At 38.1% G+C, this 20000-nt stretch overlaps 2 protein-coding genes across 2 annotated transcripts in view; both read right to left on the bottom strand.

Annotated features, from left to right (window-relative positions):
• Positions 1 to 2088, bottom strand: part of LOC138032773 (uncharacterized) — a 57380-nt gene extending 55292 nt beyond the window's left edge. The window contains exon 1 of the mRNA XM_068880497.1: positions 1934 to 2088. Coding sequence (XP_068736598.1) covers positions 1934 to 2003 — 70 coding nt within the window. The 5' untranslated portion in view covers positions 2004 to 2088. The remainder of the gene's footprint in view (positions 1 to 1933) is intronic.
• A 9852-nt stretch (positions 2089 to 11940) lies between these two features.
• LOC138031976 (uncharacterized) lies at positions 11941 to 19221 on the bottom strand. The gene is made up of 3 exons (XM_068879568.1): positions 19122 to 19221; positions 18532 to 18777; positions 11941 to 12940 (listed from the first exon to the last, which is right to left on the bottom strand). Exons 1-3 carry the CDS (start codon positions 19219 to 19221, stop codon positions 12612 to 12614), a joined length of 675 nt encoding a protein of 224 aa, XP_068735669.1. The 3' UTR covers positions 11941 to 12611.
• Between the last annotated feature and the right edge of the window lie 779 nt (positions 19222 to 20000).

Raw genomic sequence — 20000 nt, 5'->3', positions numbered from 1 at the left:
AAATAATCAACGCCCCCTTTAATTCAGCTCACTAGACTATTTGACGTAAGGAATAATTGATCTTTGCACTTATCTGGATAATGGAAGCAACTGTTTCAGATAAACACCTGAAAAATCCAGGCAAGCCCCAAAGGAAAAAGCGATTTGGATACTATATATATTTAATTAAAATACCCTTCTGATTAGGAAATTAATTGGCCCTAACAGCTTTCAAACACCGTTTTTCTTCCTTTTGAACTTCGGTTGCAAGCATCATTTGGTGTTTTCTAAGAAACTCAAGGCGTGCTGTTTGTGAACAGGGGCGTGTCTGTGTGAAACCCAATAGATTTGTGTTCTGCGGGAAAATTATTTCCTTCCATGGCATTTGCCAAGTGTGTTAATGCATTATTTCATGTCCATGAAATCCGGTAGACTACGAAGGCAGCTTTATATCAATTTTTATTATTCAACACACTGTGGCAATGTCCAAATATGGTCATAGCGCGCTCAATATTCGTCTTGCGTATTCAACGCACATCCTGCGATATACGTAAGCCAAGTATCAGGCGATATTCCGCACGATTTCAGAGAATAATTGTTAAATATTAGCCCATGCGTGTCAATTGCAGGTCGTACATGGGGGATGGCCGACAAAAGAGCAACTTTCAAGACGTAAGAAGATAAGAAGTTGCTAAAGAACTTTTTTGTTGTTGTTGTTGCCAATCTAGTAGATGGCTTAGGCATGGAAATTCACGGAATGCCCTTAAGGCAAACATTGTGAAGTGTTTTCTTTGTGCCTTAATGAACTCCTACCATCTTCATCGCGTGAGGATAACAACTCCAACTGGCCAATCATCGAGCTGACAATAATACCCTTCCCAACCCCACCCCTTTTTAACAACAATAGTAAGAGAACGTGTAGAGGCGAATTGCATTATGAACATAGAATTAAAAGACAAGTTAAATAATAGCATCTAAAGAGTTTGATATGGATTTGGATACTATTTAATTAAAACACCCTACTTGCTAGGAAATTAGTTGACCCTCATAGCTTTCGGACACCGTCTTTTTCCTTTTGACAGAATCATGCTCAGTTATAACTAACATTTGGTGTTGGTTAAGAAATGCAAGTCGTGCTGTTTGTGAAAAGGGGTGTGTCTCAGTCTGAAACTCAACGAATTTGAGTTCAGTGGAGGGAATGTGTTCTTCAATTACATTGGGCAAGTGCTGGTAAATTCATAATTTCATATTCATGAAATCCTGTACACTAAGAGCACCAACTCAAAAAAGGCACTACTCTTCTCTCAAAGCAAAAGTTCACAGGCAGCGCGAGTTGCCATCGTTCGAGAAGGACAGTCTCTAATAATACAAGCAAAAAGACACAAATAATTTTGCAATTAAAGAAGAGATCTCTTTTTTAAGTGTAGGGAGATTTTCGTGATGCAACTTGTAACTATCCTAAAAAGACTGCCATAAGTATAGATATACCAAAAGAGCAAGTCGCAGACTTTAAATTGAGGAAGAATTACGAAATGAATGTTTTTGAGACTCCAAATAAAAAACGTCAAGGTTCTCATTTGTCTAAGTGGTGTTAAAGTGTACATGTTTTTAAGTATTCCTCCAAAGCGTTATACAGGCTTGCATTAACCCTCGCAGTCATCTAAGTAAACTCCCATTCAAGCACTTTGCACAGGATTAGCTAAAAAGAGTCATGAACAGGCTTCAAAAATGATTTAGGCTTGTAAGGGACCTGAACTGTTGAAGTTGTTCCATAAAGTTCAATGATCTTTTTTTCTCATAAAATCGTCACACAATGATCGCTATTTCAATATACTGTAACATGAATTTCATGTATCTTTAACCAAAAAAGAGCAGCCCAGTTAAGCCAACTACATATATATTTGTCGGTGCTCTATTTCACCGTGCTGGTTAAAGTAAGGAAAATCATAGTTACCTTGGATGCTTTGGATTAATAAGAAGTAAACGCTCAGCCAAAGCAGGAAAATTCCCCTAATGCGGTCCATGGTGTCCACCTCCTCGTATGAGCACCACTTTGATATAATGCCTCTTCTGTGATACGCCTAACTTTATGTCTTTTTCCGCTAGGTTCAGAATTTGGCGTATCCAATAACAAGTGGAAAGATACATTTTCCTGTTAACTGTTTTTATTTTTATTTTCTCTGCTGAAATCGCATTTAGCTTGACACTTAGTTGTCAATTCTAATTTTTGCCAAAGGGCGACATGTAAAACAGAAAGGGCACACTCACTCAAACAGTAATAATAAAAGGAAATAAAAAACAAATTCGGAAATATCATGAAACATAATTGTCCTTAAAGATGTTTCTTTTTATGTATAACACAGAGGTTTTTCGCGTGTTATAACCGATAAAAACAAGGTAATCTAACGTATGTGTCTAGCATTTCCGGGATGTCGTGAGAGGCTAAACACTGCAGCATTTAGCGAAAGCAAGAAAAGCGCATTATTAAAAAAAGAGAAATAACGAGAAAAAAAAACAGGCTTGCGTAAAATTCGAAACAGAATGTCAGAAATATCATGTATTTTGGCCGCCAAAATCATTGTGGATGTCACCATGTAGGAAAATTGAAAACCCTGTCTTTTTGTTAGTTAATATATCATTAATTGGCAACAGCTATGCACAAGGGTCACCTATAAACACGCTATAACGTAAGTTAATTAAACGCATTCGCCTAGTGCTAAAAATCTCGTCTGTTGAGGAGTCCATTGCTTTTTCCTAAAGATTCAAGCCCTTTACAATACACAGAAATCTTCGAGACGATTTCTGCTTGATGTGTTCTATAAGGGGTTATTTGCGTTCCTTCAAACTAGTATCTGTAAGATATGCATTACATAAACACCCGACTAAGCACTGAGGTCAGGTGATTTATAAAAGTCAAATTTTGTTTTGTTAAATCTTTGCTGCAAGACCTTATGTTGTTGTTTCCCTGAAATATGCCAAGCGATTATGCGTTTAGACCTGCACTTTCTAAAATAAAATATTACTCTGTATCAGGCTAATATGACAGGCTTGGCGTGTATACACGTATTGATGTTTCAGAGTAGATATTACTAATGTTTTTATCGTCTAAAGGAAGACCGGTTAAACATTTACGTGTATACGTATCCAGAACCGCATGGTTCGACGTTACTTGGCCATAATATGTATTGCACTGATGATGATAGCCTAAAGTATTTCTAATGAGTTCTTGTAACCTTTAATATATGTAAGCACGTAAGCACGTGCTAAAAGATAGATTGTGTCAATAATGTGGGTATTTTATTCCGTTCTTTTTTCCCCTTATCTCATAATCTTCCAATTCCTCGGATGCCGCTACTAGAATTTACCGCATGTGGTCTTTCACAAAGTTCGATTCGGCAAGGGCAGAATATATTCCAGCAGTCTGGGAGCCCTATTGTGCCGATGGAAAAAGGGAAGATCTTAGGGCTGGTAGAGGATTAGAAGGGGATTTTGTTTCCTTCAACAAATGTTTTGCAATACTGCTTCTTTTTTCCCCGATTTAATTTCCAAAAGTGTAAAAAGAATAATATTTTTATATAAATTTTTTCTTAATGTCTAATTAGGCTTTGTTAAGGCTTACTAAGACTTATTAAGGCTTATTTTATTGTAAAGTATTGTAAATTGAATGAAAGAAATAAATTATTATCTTATGTTCAAATTGTCCATGTTTCATTATTCCTTAAAACCCCTTCATGTACAGAATAGCACCAGTCGATCTCAATCTCAATCTCGTGAGCATAAAAATGATCATGAGCACAAAACGGCTGGCAGGAGATTCGTCAAATATACAGTCAGTTGTGATTCCCAGAAAGGAAATTGTTTTCTTCAAAACGTACATTGCTCTGATTAGTAGATAATAAAACTGAAGATTAACTTTGTCACGCCAAGGAAATTGACAGCGTCTGATCTGACGTTCTAATTGCGTTGATTTGAGCTAAATACGTCGAGCAGAAAATTACGCTCCAGAGGCTATAAAATCATTATCGTTTGAGATTCTGTTCAATCGATCTCGGCCGATCTGCTGGTCCGCTGTGGGCAGCGGATGGACGGCGGCCGATCTGGCGAGTAGCTGAGTGCCACTGCTGTGCTTACGGGAGCCTGCACAGGCCACAATTGGTCAGTAAAATACTGTATAGACTTTCATCTTTTATATTAGCATAATAAATAGATTTAGATAAGCCTAAAAGCGGAGCTCCCTAGTTATTTATTCTTACTGCCTGTAGGGTTAGGGAAAATAAAAGGTTTCGAATTGTCCGAGGTTTGATGTTTCCGGTTGCTGCTTTAATCATTAATTAATTTTCTTTGCTTTCTTCTATAGAAAAATTCCACGGTAAATTATACACTAAAAACCGATATCGCATGAATCACGAAGCGATGACTACGATATCCATTTATCGAGAGAAATTTATTTTGGAATTCACAAGTTTTGCAATGAATTTTTCTTGAACCGCATGAGTTTTAAAAGAAAACAAGCAAACCCTCAGCGAGCGCTTGGAAAGGAAAAAAGTCATTTCAGAGTCAACTAGTGTCAATAGCCAGCGAATAGGAATCACCATAAAATTAGAGGCAAAAACAAAAAAAAAACTTTGTCAGTTCAAGGTCAAAGAAGGGTTTTACTGATGTTCTTTATTCCACTATATCTCTGAAAACTTGATCATTCACATTTTGATGCATTGTATTGAAACACGCCAGGTTGGCTTGCATCAAGAATCGGCAAAATACGGCAATGCAACCAAGAAAGGACGAACTTCAAACAAGATCCGCTCCAACACTAAAATAGCACTTAGGTGCTTTAAACAAATTTCTGAAAACACAAGCTAGTGAGATTTGCCCCTAATTTTACGAGAACTCATGCGATTACGTGTTCGTTTATAACATGAGGAAAAAAATTTGTTGTCACTGTCGAGGCGCAACAAAAACTAATTGGGCAAACGGATTAAAAAAGTACGTGTTCGGTCGCATTTTAGAGCAAAACAAACAAACAAATCAGCTTTTTCTTTATGTCCAAAAGAATACAGATAATTGTTATTTAATATCACTTGACAATAAAACTTCGATTTTTATTCCAGAACAAAGGGAGAACTGATTAAGCCACCTTTTAAAAATACACGTCGACTTCAAATAACGCATCCGTAAAAACAACAAACGGTTTAGTGCCCAAGGAAAGAATTTGTGGAGTAACTTCTTCCACCAAGTATGAGCTATTACTGGTATTCTGTTTTGTCCTTGTCGTTCTCCTTCGCTCTCCTTTCGTTTCTGTTCTACCCATAGGTCCTCCAGACATCATGTTACCTTATCAGAGCTTCTAAAGATATGCAAAAAAAAGCAGCTCGAAGCAAATTAAAAATAAACACTCAGCTTTAAGTTTATATCCCTCCGATGCTTGACTTAAATAACTGCGTAGCCACCAGTGTGGACCACAGATAATATGATATGTCAAACTGGATTGAAACCAGCGAAAAATACAGAAAAAAAAAACCAAAAGCGTTGACTGTGCAAGAACTATAGTCTATGTAGAATTGCCGTGTAGCCGCGTCGAGCCACAGAAAACGCGCGAAAAATGAAGCCTCGCTTATGTTTAGGTGAGTTAACCTGGGTTGAGGCTGCAATCCAATCGGAAACCAGTACCTGGTCAGCGGTCAACTTCAACGAAACAGCTGACCTCGGTGAATACTTTATTTCTTTGGCCATCTCAGTTTGACTAGATATAACACACAAACAGCGGTGACAAACATCAGATATAAACGCATCGTTTTTGAAATTATCTTTTACTTGACGTTTCGCATGCTTCTGCATACGTCTTCAGAAGTGACGGTTAATACAAAATTGGAGTTTAAATATACAGGATTACTAACTAATTATTAAGTAACAATAGAGGTGACAAAAACTAATAAAGACTTAGCCGTGGCCAAATATCTAAAATTGTATACAGGGCTGCCTGTTGGGATTGCAATGATTTTTATATCGGAAAAACTGAAAAACGATTGCATAACAGAAAAACTGAACATTTTAAAGCATTAATTAATGGTCATCATACGTCGGCTCTTGCTGACCATGTTACATTAACTGGTCACAGTTTAAAATGGGATCATTTTGAAGTTTTATCAAAAGGGCGATCCGATACTCACAGTAAAATAAAAGAGACACTGTTGATATAAAGATTTAAAGCCGACCATGTCAGCAGCAAAAAGCTCTGTCTTTATTAGTTTTTGTCACCTCTATTGTTACTTAAAAGTTAATAGTTAATTAGTTAGTGATCCTGTATATTTAAACTCCAATTTTGTATTAACCGTCACTTCTGAAGATGTATGCAGAAGCATACGAAACGTCAAGTAAAATATAACTTCAAAAAGGATGCGTTTATATCTGATGTTTGTCAAGGGTGTTTCTGTGTTATTTCTGACTTCGGTGAGCTCTAGGCTTGAGCCCGTGATATGGTCATGTGATACTGGTCAGCGGATGGCTTGTTTTGACAGGTGTCAATTGATCAAAACATGGATATCCAATATCAAAGATGTATGCTGTAAACTAGCATGATACTGGTGACATTGGCATACATGGATGGGTGGATGTACGTACGGACGGTCGATGATGTCATTCCTATAAAACCAAGATTTCTTGTATCGATAGGTTACCATATTTTCTTAAGAATGGTGCTCCGTGGGTTTTAGGGTTAGGGTTAGGGTTTTGGGTTGGCTTAAGAACTAGCGAGCCATTCATTCGTTGTAAATTTAGACATTGTTAAACACTGGTTCTTAATTATCATCCGGCATTCCGGGATCATATTTTTCAGAGATGACTAATTATTAAACGAACTTCCAACATTAACGGCTGGTTTCTTGTCTGATCTATAAGAGACTGATGTGCTTATTCTGATGAGGCCAAAAGTACATAAAAACTTGAAACGTTCTTCTATGAAGTTTCTTTCCCAAGTAGCAGTGGCATTTAAACAAAAAGGACTTCGGATATTACTCGGTAGCACTTTTCACCAAATATAAATTTTATTCTATTTTTCGTTCTATTTTAATTGGAGTCGTTTCTTTTTCTTCTTTATTTATCTATTATATTCGTTTCCTTTATCTGTTTTTCGACATTTTTCTTTGATTGGCGCATATTCTTTTCTGAAAATCAATTTAATTTAGATGCACAAGGTAGCATAATTGACTACTTATACCAAAAATAGGAGACTTCCCTATTTACAAACAAATCTTGCGTCATTTAAACCGTCTTTGCCAACCACAGAAAAAAGGATCCTTTGTTTCCACAGCCAGTAGATATCTGGTTGGACCCATTCATTAATGACAATAGGTGACGTAACGTTTAATATCGCTCTACAACATGCCTCTTACTTTACGTCATCTAACTGTTCTCTCAACAGAATATCAAAATAACACCGCTCTCCAATACTTTGATTCCAATATTAGCGCGATAGGCTATTTGGGCTATTTTTCTAGTTGAAACTAGGGGTAGGGGAACAGGTTGATGAGGCCTAAAATTATCACGGGTACTACTTTGCTTTCATTTATAGCTCCTTGCATCGACAAACACCCTGACGAATGCCCTGGTTGGGCCGCAAGTAGGCAGTGTAAGAAGAATTGGGAATATATGAAAGAAAATTGCTGGAAGAGATGCTCACAATGTAAGGATGTTATTTTGGTTTTATTCAGCTCTCTTTTTGAGAGTACTGATTTTAATGAGCACTAGTTGAAATGAGTAGTTGCGAACAAACCTATTTTGGAAACATTTTATTGGAGAACCGGAAACGACAACCACAGAACGTTGAGTAAACATTTCTTAACAGAGATGTTAGGCAAACACGTGATTACACTAGACCAGTGCTATTTTTAAATTAATCTTAGATAATGCAATAATCTTCTTTCTCAGCATGTGTAGTTTTTCTCATAGAGGGATAACCTGAGAACTCCCTTTTTCAAATTTATGTTTCATGAATTTGAATAAATTTGCATGCCTGGATGGATGTAAGTGTTAAGGCCTGGGCAAACTCCTTCAACATTTTCTTCAACAAAGCGAGCGATGTTGACTGCTGCGAAGAGCAAAGGGTATCAACATCGTTTCAACATGTTAAGGGGGAAGGGGGGAGAGAGAGGAAGCACACGGTTTCAAAATCGTTGTTCAACAACATCGACCGGATGTTGAAGCAGTCTGCCAGGGCATTTAGTGAGGAAAAGTTAAGAAGTATTCTTGGAGAGTAGCCTGCATGCGCATAAGCAGAAAGAACAGGGAGGGGTATAAAAAATGACTTGCAAGAGAAGGGTGAGCTTTCAGATCGCGAAAGGAAATTTAAAAGATCTGAAAAGAACTTTGTGTGAGGGTCAAAATATACCCCAATTATTCTCGAAGTGACTTTCATGAAATCGATCTAAAGGTTTCAATACACTATAGCTAGTGCATAAACATTTCTATGACCAACGACCTTCAAAGCTGTTGACACGCAATCGATGCAAATCGTCCCAATGAATAAGTATAGGACATTGTATTAAGTTAACGCGAGTGCATTTCGTGATTTACGAGAATGTTTGATATTTTAAAAGTTCTCAAAACTGCACGAGCCCGTTGGCGAGTGCAATTTGAGAACTTTCAAAATAAGACTTTCAAAGTAAGACTGGAGCTGAGCTTGGTCTACTGCGAATCCCTTCGCTTTTCTTTTGTAAATGCAAAGTAGTTCACATTTGAACATTGTGTTTGGCATAAGTCCAATGAGGTCTTTACCGCAACAAGGTCAACTTCAGCCTTGGTTTTATACAAAGGCCAGGTAACTTAGCACACAAGTATGGAACGGATATTATCAAGCAAGGATCTAACTGGTTACAGCGCGTGACCTCCAAACAATCACTTTATCTCAATGCAGGCCTTTACAACAAATTGAATGTGTTTTGTAAAAAGGAGACAATAAAAACTACAAGGGTGGCAAATAAAACCATTTTTCAATCGATAAGGTGTTCCAAACTAAATTATTATACTTATGACGATAATTGTGAAAATCACTTTATTATTGAACGAAATGATATATGAAATGAATCATATCATGAACTGCGGATATGAAATCAAGTGAAGCTATGATCCTCGCAGTTATGAACGCAATTTTTGAAAAAAGTCTTTGGAGTGGGTTCATAGCCACCTTCACAATTACAATATTTTAAGGTGGCTCTGAATCCGCTTCAAATATATATGTTTTAACTTTGCCAATAGTTTTATCTTAGCACCCCTTATCACTTTCCAGCTATAATGCAAAAATATCTGAGGTACGCGTTTCTATGACCACTTTAAGGGTGGAATTTATGAAGCATATTCAGCCACTTGTTAGGGAAGTTTCTAATTACGGCACGCACAGTATGGAGTCTGGTACGGCGTCCAATCCGGCTTGTTGGAAAATAGCAGGTGTTTTGTTAGATATCCATGCTGGTTGGAGGTGCGAATCAGCTAATCAATTTAGTTGTTTCTGTTGTTCGTTTTCAATTTTTATTTTACATTTTCCAGTATACACTGGCGATTGTTTATTCAGAACTAGATTTTCGCTTTTGCTGGCTTTGTAATTTTTGAGTAATTTATTTAGATTCCTGGCGGGGGACGTGAGTTGTACCTAGTTGTCCCAGTTTTCCTGTACCCTTTTTCCCTACGGGGTTTTTTAAAGCAGGTTTTTTTCTGGCCACCAGTATACGCTTACAGGTAGCTTTAGTTTATTTATCCTTGCTGTAGCTATGCTCCTTTTTAATTGATCCCTCATCAAAGTGGGTTATGGCGTTACTCTCAGGCCATATCCAATATTCTCCAGGATTTGCTAGCTTTTTCATTTCTTGTTTTTCTATTAACTTCTGGTAAGTGCAAAAATAAGAAGGTTCACCAAGTTTATTTTTAAGTATAGGGTGTTTTTAATTAGCGATTTTTTTCCCATGGTGATAAATTACGTCACGTTAATATATGCATCGTGCTAGGCATTTACATGAAACAGTGCTGTAAAAAAACTATATATATATATATATATATCGTAAACAATATATCGTAAACAATAGGGGTCTGGAACCTGTTATCGATATATATATATATATATGTATAAATTGTAACGGTCACTTTTGAAAATGTATGTTGACTAGCATACGAAACGTCAAGTTTTATAAAAATGCATTGGAATACAATGTTTATCATCGCTGTTTGTATTATTTTCTTCACCAAGCTACGATGGCCTAAGAACAAGAGTTTATACGTTAGTGCTGTAAAATAAATTTAATGAATAGAACTTATCCTCCAAATTGTTGAAACTCGTTTCTTAGCATTTCCAGCCTATTTCTTACAATAAGATTAGAGTAAAGATGAGCGTCTTTGTTAGGTCAGGGTCAATGCAGCAGTTTATCCATACTTGAGGAGCAGCATTTGGGGGGACACTTTGTGACGTCAATTGTCTGTATTCAAATACACGAGTGATGTTGAAGTTAAGGAAACGAGCAAGGGGACACTTTGTGACGCTTATTGAAATACGAATGCATCTATTACTTGCATTTCTGGACATGTCTGTTATCGTACATGAAGCATGTTCTCCTAAATGTCACTACATACAGCAATGCTTCATAGGAGGAATACAAGTTATTGTAAAGACCATTTTCATAACAGCGGCCAGAAAAAATTCTTTTGTTTTAATGCTACTAAGCCTTTCTATAGCCTCGCTACGACGAGCAAATTTTGTTTCAAAAGAAGGGCAGTAGGTCTAATTAACATAAATACAAAAAAGTGTAAAGGAGGTCGCCATTTATGGAAGTGATCTATTCAATAAGTAAAACGTACGGTTTATTTGGTGTCAGCCGTAACTCGATCAAGACGACACTTTCTTGGTGATTTCGTGACTCGAAAGTGTCTGGGATAGAACACCTTTGGTGACCCTTTCATTACCAACAAACTGAGAATCATTTGCCTATTCCCCCAGAGAAGATACCTTTGTAACACGAGCTCTCCATATTGAAGAGGCAAATTAGCCTGGAATGGGCAACGACTTAACAGGGGATACTGTGCGGCGGAGACCTGCAATTGTGAAACTTTGCCCGTTGTAGGGCTGTTTGAGCTTGAATGACACTATTTAGAGGGACTTTGAAGTCGTATACTTTTAATAGAGAACATTTTATTCAGTCTTAGCAGAAGCTTATGACCCCGAAGCGTTTAACTCTGGTTCAGAGCTGTTTTTAATTTTCAGTTTAAGAATTTCCTTATTTGGATCTAACGTACTGCAGGTCGTGGATTTTCCCGCGCGTCAAGCTTCTAACTTAGTTTTATCCATATTTGGGCATAAATTTTGTGTCCTAAAATCCCCTGCCTTGTTCCAAGGAAAAAAGTTGCAAGTTACACGCTTCATGCGAGGGCATGTGCTTCTGGTCTTAGGTTTTGCTGATATTTCGTAACAAGAAGGGGAGGATGTTGCGAAAGAACGTTTGATGGCTGTCCTCCCACGCATTCTTTTGCATGCACAGTTGGGTCAAAAGAGAGAGGCATTTTTGCTTTATGTCAGACAAGAACATGTTACGCAAGATGAAATTAAATTATTGCTGTTGTTATGGATTCCTCTTTCATGGATTTTTGACCGAATAATAATTTCTGGCGAGCACTGCCTTCTTTGAGACGTCCCAGCACGCTCATGGTGTGAGACTATTGAAGAACCATTCCCTTTTCTGGTTTTTGCCTGAGCAAATAAGTATTTTGCCGTTTTTAACGTTACTTTACATTATCGACAAACAGAGGCGGAGTCACTCTTCTGTCAAAGCTTAATCATTGTCAGGGGTCAGTGCGCGGGGAAATTCTGAAGGCGTTGGTTACAGGACGCAAGAGCCTATCGCGGAATAGGCATACTTGTAGTGATAATTTAATATGGTATGTTTGGCGTTTTGAAGCAACAAGGATAATAAAGATATGTTCACCAGGTGCTTGACATCAATTTTTAATGCGAAATTCGTAAAAGCGAAGGATTTCTAACTTCTTTTCCATGTATTCCTATTCCCAAACGAACGCACCGTTAGCTTTTTTTTTCTTTCCTTAAAAACCTTTAACATGCATAAATTGTTGTTATCATTTGTTGTGGTTATTGTCAATTTAAATCAAATCGATATGACTGGTTATTTAAAACTGCAATAGACCTTATTCATAAATGGCGGTCACATTTATAATTCTTTTGTCCACGTGCAAATTAGCCTACCAAGCCTCATTTTAGAGCAAGAATTCTTTTTAATTCACTGTATGGTATCGAGGCTTGGTAGGCTAATTTGCACTTCGACAAAAGAATTATAAATTGACCGCCATTTATGAATAAGGTCTATTACTGTAGGATTAAAACACATACGGGACGAGTGATTGTCAACGTTTTCATTAAACCATAACACACTAAATATGGTGACCTGATTACACACAAAAAAACCTCGTCCCCAGGGCTTTTCTATGATAAAATACATCTTTCTTTTCTAAAAGTATGTTTTTGATTGAAAGCTCTCTGGAAAGAAGTACCCCTGATCTAAAGGCACCTTGAAGCGGCTAAGAAAAGCCCTGGGAACGAGGTTGCACAAAAAATAGAATAGTGACGGCAATCTTTTCGGCTCGTTTTAAGTGGTTGTCTCGTAGAATACCTCTATATCAGTGGGAGTAAACTTGTAGCTTCCTGCATAAAATCTACAGGAAAAACCAGATGAAGAATACCCTGAGGGAAGGGGGTAAGCGTAGCCACAATATGTGTTCGAAGCACGGTTACTGGCAGCGTTGTTTGATATGTAGATGTCGTGTCCGTTACCAAAGGTTGGTCCGTAACTGGAACATCTGTATATAGCGGAACTCTGCCCTCCTGGCTTGACCTGCCGCTTAACAGGAGCGAAGCCATTGATGTTATACAGTGAGTAGATAAACGATTTACTGGATGAAGCATAACCACAAGAACCTAAAAGAAAAGAATTTTTATTATTCATGATTATGATTTGTGTTATTATATAATTCAAGTGAAGTTCTTGATCCTCGCAGTTATGAACGCACATGTAGCAATTGCGTAGAGAAGTCTGAAAAGTATTGCGAGGTCACGGGTGCAAACCCCGTTGAAGTCCTGAATTTTTCAGGCTTCTCTACGCAATTGCTAAAGTTGCGTTCAAAACTGCGAAGATCATAGCTTCACTTGATTTCATATCCGCAGTTCAATACATGATTTATTTCATATATCATTTCGTTCATAATATAAAATCCTTAGTCTAAAAACCCTAGCAATTTGCCTGCTTACACCGGCTACAAACATTTCGGCGATGAACATGCGATGTCTCGAAATCGAGTATTTTTTTGTTTTAACGAGGCCGTCTTCTCAGCTAACAAACTCTTAATGACCTGATCATTTCAGCTATGTAAGTTAGGAAATCAATATTAATCATTTATTATAACCTTTAAAAATTAAACCAAAAAAAAGTTAGATCAAGGTTACCCAGTAGGCAATTATTTTGCAGACAAACGGTAAGTTCGCGTATAACTACAACTGAGCTCGTGTATGCGGGTTACTCTAGTTTACCGGCTACCTTTCTTTGTTAAATTATATATATGATCTTTAAATTGTAGCTTATTCATTGCTTAATTATAGCTTATTCATTGCGCTCAGTATTAATTAACGCAATTTTCACATTTCACAAAACGTGAAGAAACAACAAAGAAAAGCTAGTCACATAAAGTGTTTTCCCTTCTAACACAGAATTGGCCTCTGCTAGCAAGACAGATGAAAGTGGGTGAAGGAATCGCGCAAGGAATGACATAGCCAATCTAAACACCGAGACAATCGATACTTTAATTTAACTGAAAAATAAAGGTTCATGTTGTTAATCATTAAAAAATCGAAAACTGTAGCGCATGCTAGCAACACAAGTAACACAAGTGACCAACATGCCAACACAAGTAACTCAACCATGTTAGGCTTTGAACATTTTATCCAAATTGAAACCACAACACGGCAACTAAACCACAAAAAAAAAGCATTTGTACATAGTTGTACATAGTTGATATATGAAGATGGCTACAAAACTCAACGTGTTGTTTGTTTGTTTGCTTGTTTTTTTTTTGTTGTTGTTTTTTTTGTTTCACTTCGCTGTTTTGGCCCTGACCATCCATAGACCACTTTTTTTTTTTTTAATGCTTTTGATAAAGGACGGTACCTGCTAATTCAAAGGAATTTTTGCTCGGTTTACGTTTACTGACCATGCGGGAAACCCTTGCGAAATGAATTCCCAAAAAACTTGGAATTCCTAGAATAATTAATCAACAATATTTGTAAAAAGCTTTACAGTACAAACAGAAACCCATAAGGGTTGAAACGTGTAACGCGCGTTCACGGCTTCCGAATATTCAGTGCGAACTGATTGGTTGAATGTTTCATTGCTAAGTACCATATTTGGAAACCCCTCGCTCTTGTTGTTCCAAATATGGTACTTAGCAAATCGAATATTCAGAAGCTTGTTTCCAAGCACACAAGGGGCCGTTACACGTTTCAACCCTTATGGGTCTCTGGTACAAATTAATATATGGCGTTCTTTTCCAAATTGAAGCTTAATTATCTTTCAAAAATGCGTGGTTACCCCCAAAATCTTTTTGGATGTCAAGAGCACTTGCTTAGTTCTACTTCCTACGCATAGTTTTAAACCGCGCAAAAATCCCCCTGTATTAGTAAGCACCACCAATAGGAAACCCCAATACGTTGAGATGCGCAATAACAATAGTAGGTATTGTCCTAAATTCATTCAAACTCAGTTGTGAACAAAGGACAAAAGATTGTCTATGGTCACGGTCAAGTTGCGATGTCATTGTAGTCCTTGTCTTTGACTTTTCGGGGTTTCCAAACCAGTCCATCTATGATATATATGTATGATATATATATATATATATATAATTTTGAATCAACAAGGCTGAAAATCCAACGATGTAGTCCCAAGCTAGTAGGATCCGAAGGATACACGACGCTTTGCTACAAGTGTTAAGTAATTTGAGTATACAAATAGCGACAGCGAACTACTAACTACTAACAAATGGCAGTTAACTAAAAAGGAGCAATGACCGAAATTAAGCCGGAATTTTGATGAAGCTAGTGGAGTGAAGGCAAGCGCAATAGAAGACAATCTTAAATTTAAGTTCAGTTTGCAACAGTGAGTCATTCTCCTTCGCCAGTAAAAAAAGTGTCAACCCTCTGCCAATTTTTCCAATATAAATCTTGTGACAGCAGCGGCACTGGATTAAATAAATGACGTTCTCGCAAACACAGGTATATCTTGCGTGGATTCAGTGGGGCCCACCAAGAGTTTCAGGGGTGTCAGTGCATTTGGTGTGCAAATAAGTGTTGCATCGCACGCGGCCACAAGGATAGATACTACGGTCCCCATTGGTAGCGGTCGCTTCATTCAGGGTACTGCTGACAGGGAGTCACGTGAGTTAGTGTCACCACAAGAACATCATCACGAAAACCTTCCGCCTGTTAAAGGATGACCCTCACACGGGAACCATTTTTCAATCTTTGCGCGTTTTATGCGCCTATCTTCCTGACATCAGCTTACGTGACTCCTCGTCAGAAGTAACCTGAATGAAATGGCAGCTGCTAATGGGGACCGTAGTACCTATCATCGTGGCCTGAGCTGTTTTCCATTGTCTCGGAAAGACTCTATTTTCGATGGAAAAATTAAATAGCCTTTTCAGAGGGGAAATCAGTGCTGGAGCTTTTGTTTTTAGGACTTTAACACTCATGCTGTCGCATCCCGTGGCTTTGCTTGATGGCAGTTTGTTTATGTAGTCTTGAATTTCCTTTTGTGGTTAGAGGTGGTATATAGAATGCCTCGGTTTCAGTTGCCATTCTAGTGACGAAATAACTAAGCTTAGCGTCATTGAATTCTTCAGTGTTATTTATGTTCAGGCGAGATGCGTGTTGTTGAGAGTTTTGGCAATTTGCACAGGATGGGTGATAACTCTCATTTTCTGTTTCCAGTTCAGCTATTTTATTCGCCTGCTTTCGCAACCCGTTTGGTGTTTTGAGAGCTCTTCAGATACCTTTCGTGTTCCTTTGCTGTCAATTGATTCGCAGCAGTAGTTTCTTTTTCCTTCTTTAATTGGGTTGGTTGTTTCGCACTTAAAATCTTTACACTGTTCCCAGTCCGTTTGAAGATTTGATTTCCTCGTAATGTTAAGCAGTTTATCGCGTTCCTTGATGACTGTTTTTATGTTCAAGCAAGTCTCCCACGGGATAGAATTTAGTGAATGCTGGATCTCCCTTGTATCCTATCTCGATGTTATCCGATTTGCTATACGTTTCTTGGGATATTTACGGCAAATAAAGATCGGGAGGTGATCTGCTAAACCAATGTTAGGCACCAATATTTCGGAAATAAACTCTGGGTGAGAGCTATAAACGTGGTCACGGCAGGTACCACTAGCTGGTCTGGTCACTGTTTTTACGAGCTGTACAAGTTGCATAGCCTTAAGTGCTTTGGAGAGCAGGTGGTGATTATATACTGTTGTCCTTAAATGATCGATGTTGAAGTCCCGCATGATATCAATTTCTTTCTTTTCCAGATATGCGTATTTAATGTTCTTTTCAAGTCGTTCGTCAACGGTAGTATTTGACGAAGGAGGGCGATATAATCCCCCACACAAAATGGGTCTTTCGGAGTTGAAGGGGTTTATATGCAACCACGTAATTTTGAGGTCTTCGTCTTCAAGCTCGTCGGTTCTCTTGACTTTCAGCTTTTGTGAGACAAAAGCAATGATTCCGGCATCACATTTATTGCCATATCTGTCTTTCTGAATGAGTGTGAAACCGGGAACATTGTGGCCTCAGTGTTGAACTTAATGTTCTTGTAAAGCAATATGGCTTCCGCCAATTCTAGGTGAGACCTGCATTTCGCGGATGTTTCTATCTACTGTATACGTGGAGGAGACATGTTCGCTCATAGGATGTTTACAGAACACGGGTGCCAGGAGAGTACGGTCTACCGAGAACAGTTATTAGCCATTCAGCTTGTTTTCCACTATCTCTGTTGCTTCGGTCCCAAATCTAGGTTGCCTTTTTCACTGACGGTCAAGGCATTGCTAGGACTGTACAAGTTGGTAGCACGTCCATTAACCTCCACCAGTTTGCATCAATTTTCGTTCTCTTTTCGTTCAAAATTTGGGATTGATTTGGGTCTTAAGTGGGTCCGAAGGTCGCTCACTGATTAAGCTCATTACCCAAGCAACATTGTAGGCTACGTGACTGGGAACTAACTCCAGAATTCTCTTATTGTTGGACTGAGTTCTTCTCAATGTTTTGAATACCGACACTTCTGGAGTAGATGCTTTATGCCAGGATCGGCGAAGTGAAAATTGTTCAATACAGCTGTAGTGCCACCTGTTTTCCTGTTAGACCTCCTGGGAGGTGCTTATTATTGTCGTTAGATACGGTTTTTTCCACCCGTGGAGGAGCCTTAGCTCTTTGTACCGAGATCACTTTTAACATTTAGCATTCCGACCTCTTTGAGTCAGTGTGTGCACTGTTTAAGGATGGCAAGAACCATATCTCACTCATTCACTGAATATTGCTCTTGCCATGAGAACATGAAATTCATATCTTCGAGTGAACATGTCATAGTTTTCTTTTTATTATATAGACAATAAACACGCATGGTATAGATTGAATTCGAAAAGCAGGCTATAATGCAAATACTGGGTATTAATACAAACAAAAAAAGGCGGGAATCGCGACGTCGTTGCTTAATATCACCACTCGTATTACCGCATACGAAAAATATGCCACTCAGTTCCGGGATGTAGTGGTCGTATTGATTCTACCAGTGTTTTAGTTCCCGGTAAAACACTCCCGTCCATACAATAATATTGGATATTATAGTCCATTAGGTTATCTGAATACTTTACCGTAATGACTGTTTCCTCCCTATAAAGGCAGGGTCCAAAGGTTTCTTATTTTAGAGATCATTTAGCATCGCTTTTACGTGAAAGGGAAAACAGCAACGACAGCTGTCTGCTGCTTTTCATAAAAGTTTGAAAATTAACTTTTCCTAACTTGTCTATCTCGTCCTGCTGAAAAGTTACTTTATTTCTGTAGATAACAGGCAAGAGGTTAGCTCAAATCTTCGATTTTTTGGGGGAGAAAGAAAATTTCATCTTAATGTGTAGCGCCGTTTTGCAGTAAACGTGGAGCTAACACTCTGCAATCTACTACTAAAGAAATGAATACCAACAAGGCATTTAAGAGGAGTCTTGCTAATATTTATGTAATGAAACGTATACTCCTTCAGTTTAGTGGGAGAAGGGGGGGGGGGGGGGGTTGTGGGGGGGAGGAGGGGGTATCGTAGTTTTTAATACTATTAAATTTATGCGAGTGAATTGAACTATTGAACTACCCTATAAACTTTGGGGCAAGTTATCCCTTCAAACGAAGAATGTGAGTTAGATCACAGCAATAACTTGATCGTAATATTACAATAATCACAAAGAAACTAACTCTTAAATTTAAGTTCTACTTACTTGACCAAGATACGTCAGTGTATCCCCCAAATATGTAACTGCCAACTTTGATTATAGTAACAGTGGGACCCTTTCCATCACAATTGCTGTGGAAGGTAAATCCTGCCCAGCCATCGGTCTTGGCGTGCCAACACCTAATAAACCTGCTGCGTGATGAATTCTGGAGGACTGGAACTAAAAACGAATTCAACTTGACGAGGTACTTCTTATCGAGGTTCCCAAGAATATTGGACGAACGCAGAGCCACTAAGAAGAAATTAGGCAGATAAAGGTTAATTCACAGAAAATGTTATAATTAGTCTTCCTTCCATTACTAAAAAATGCGTGTGGAAAATCTGGATTCTGGAAACCAAAATATCAGAAACAGAATCGAAACCCAAAAATACATTTAGAATTCAGAGACATAAAGATTCAAAGACAGAAGAAAGGAGTGATCTTCTTATTGAAGTCCGGAATAAGGATTTTGGTGTCTTTCTTTTATGCTCAGACAAGAAGAAACACATAGCTTTGCCATGTCGTGATGCGAACGCCGTGACCATCACAAGGTATTTTTTTTCCAACTCTATGAAAATCAAATAAGCGAAGCCTGCCGGTCGTGTGCTTGACTCGAATTGCCTCGAATATCACTAGGCTGTGAAGGTAGAAGACCAAATGAGAGCGTGCTTCTGTGGTCGTTAAGGCAACCGACATGGTAATTATGATGACTACTTTCTATTCATCATTGTCACCACAAAATTATCGATTTTTTTTTCGTGTTTATTAATAGCCCGATCGAGAATTCTAAAATAACTCGGCGCTCCGTGAGCTTAAACTGGGTTACCCTTGGTATGTGATTGTCCTCCTCAAATTTTCGTAGTCATTGTTAAACACCCAAACAAACTATCAGTGTCGGAAACGAAAAACTTTTTATTTTAAAATAGTAAAATATATTACGAAATACAGATCAACCCTCGACCGCCGATCGAAAGATGCAGTTGTTGTCAAAGTCAATTATTTGTCGCTTTTAAGATTCCAGATGTCCACTTTCCACGGCTTGTGTTGTTTCTCGAAATGACGTTCCATTCTTGAGCTCCACAATGTATATTTCGCTTAAAGATCCACCAAGTAGCCATTCGCATTACATCTACTTCGATTCCATTGCAGGTTAAAGCAACCCGGGTCCGGTTGACAATCAGATATGCACGGTAGTTTGATGCTACTCTGGTTTAAAAAACACTAAATATAAATGAATGTGCTCGTTTTTTCATCAGGGGTGATATTAGGGTGAAACAAGATCCTTAATTTAAGTAGGAGCAATAACGTGACTTTAATCTCAAACTGCAGCCTTTGTTGGTTAGTATTAAATGTATGGTGGGATCATACGCGGTGTTTTCTTGTTTCGTTTCGCTGCTTCGGTGTGTCGTGGTTTAGTAACATCCGAAAAAAAATTGGAGTCAATGGGACTCAAATTCATGGACCATGACCACTGA

This window comes from Montipora capricornis, chromosome 14 (genome assembly GCF_036669925.1).
Source record: "Montipora capricornis isolate CH-2021 chromosome 14, ASM3666992v2, whole genome shotgun sequence".
NCBI lineage: Eukaryota > Metazoa > Cnidaria > Anthozoa > Scleractinia > Acroporidae > Montipora > Montipora capricornis.
Note: the sequence above shows the minus strand (reverse complement) of the source record. Positions and strands in the feature narration are given on the sequence as shown.

Bases quoted from the DNA above. Each gene is read 5' to 3' on its own strand.
- LOC138031976 (XM_068879568.1), bottom strand. From the start codon at position 19,221: ATGTCGGTTGCCTTAACGACCACAGAAGCACGCTCTCATTTGGTCTTC. The intron at 18,778-19,121 runs GCAGGCTTCGCT...ATTTCTTCTTAG, and splicing joins TCGAGTCAAGCACACGACCG to TGGCTCTGCGTTCGTCCAAT. The intron at 12,941-18,531 runs GTAAGTAGAACT...CTTTTCTTTTAG, and splicing joins CACTGACGTATCTTGGTCAA to GTTCTTGTGGTTATGCTTCA.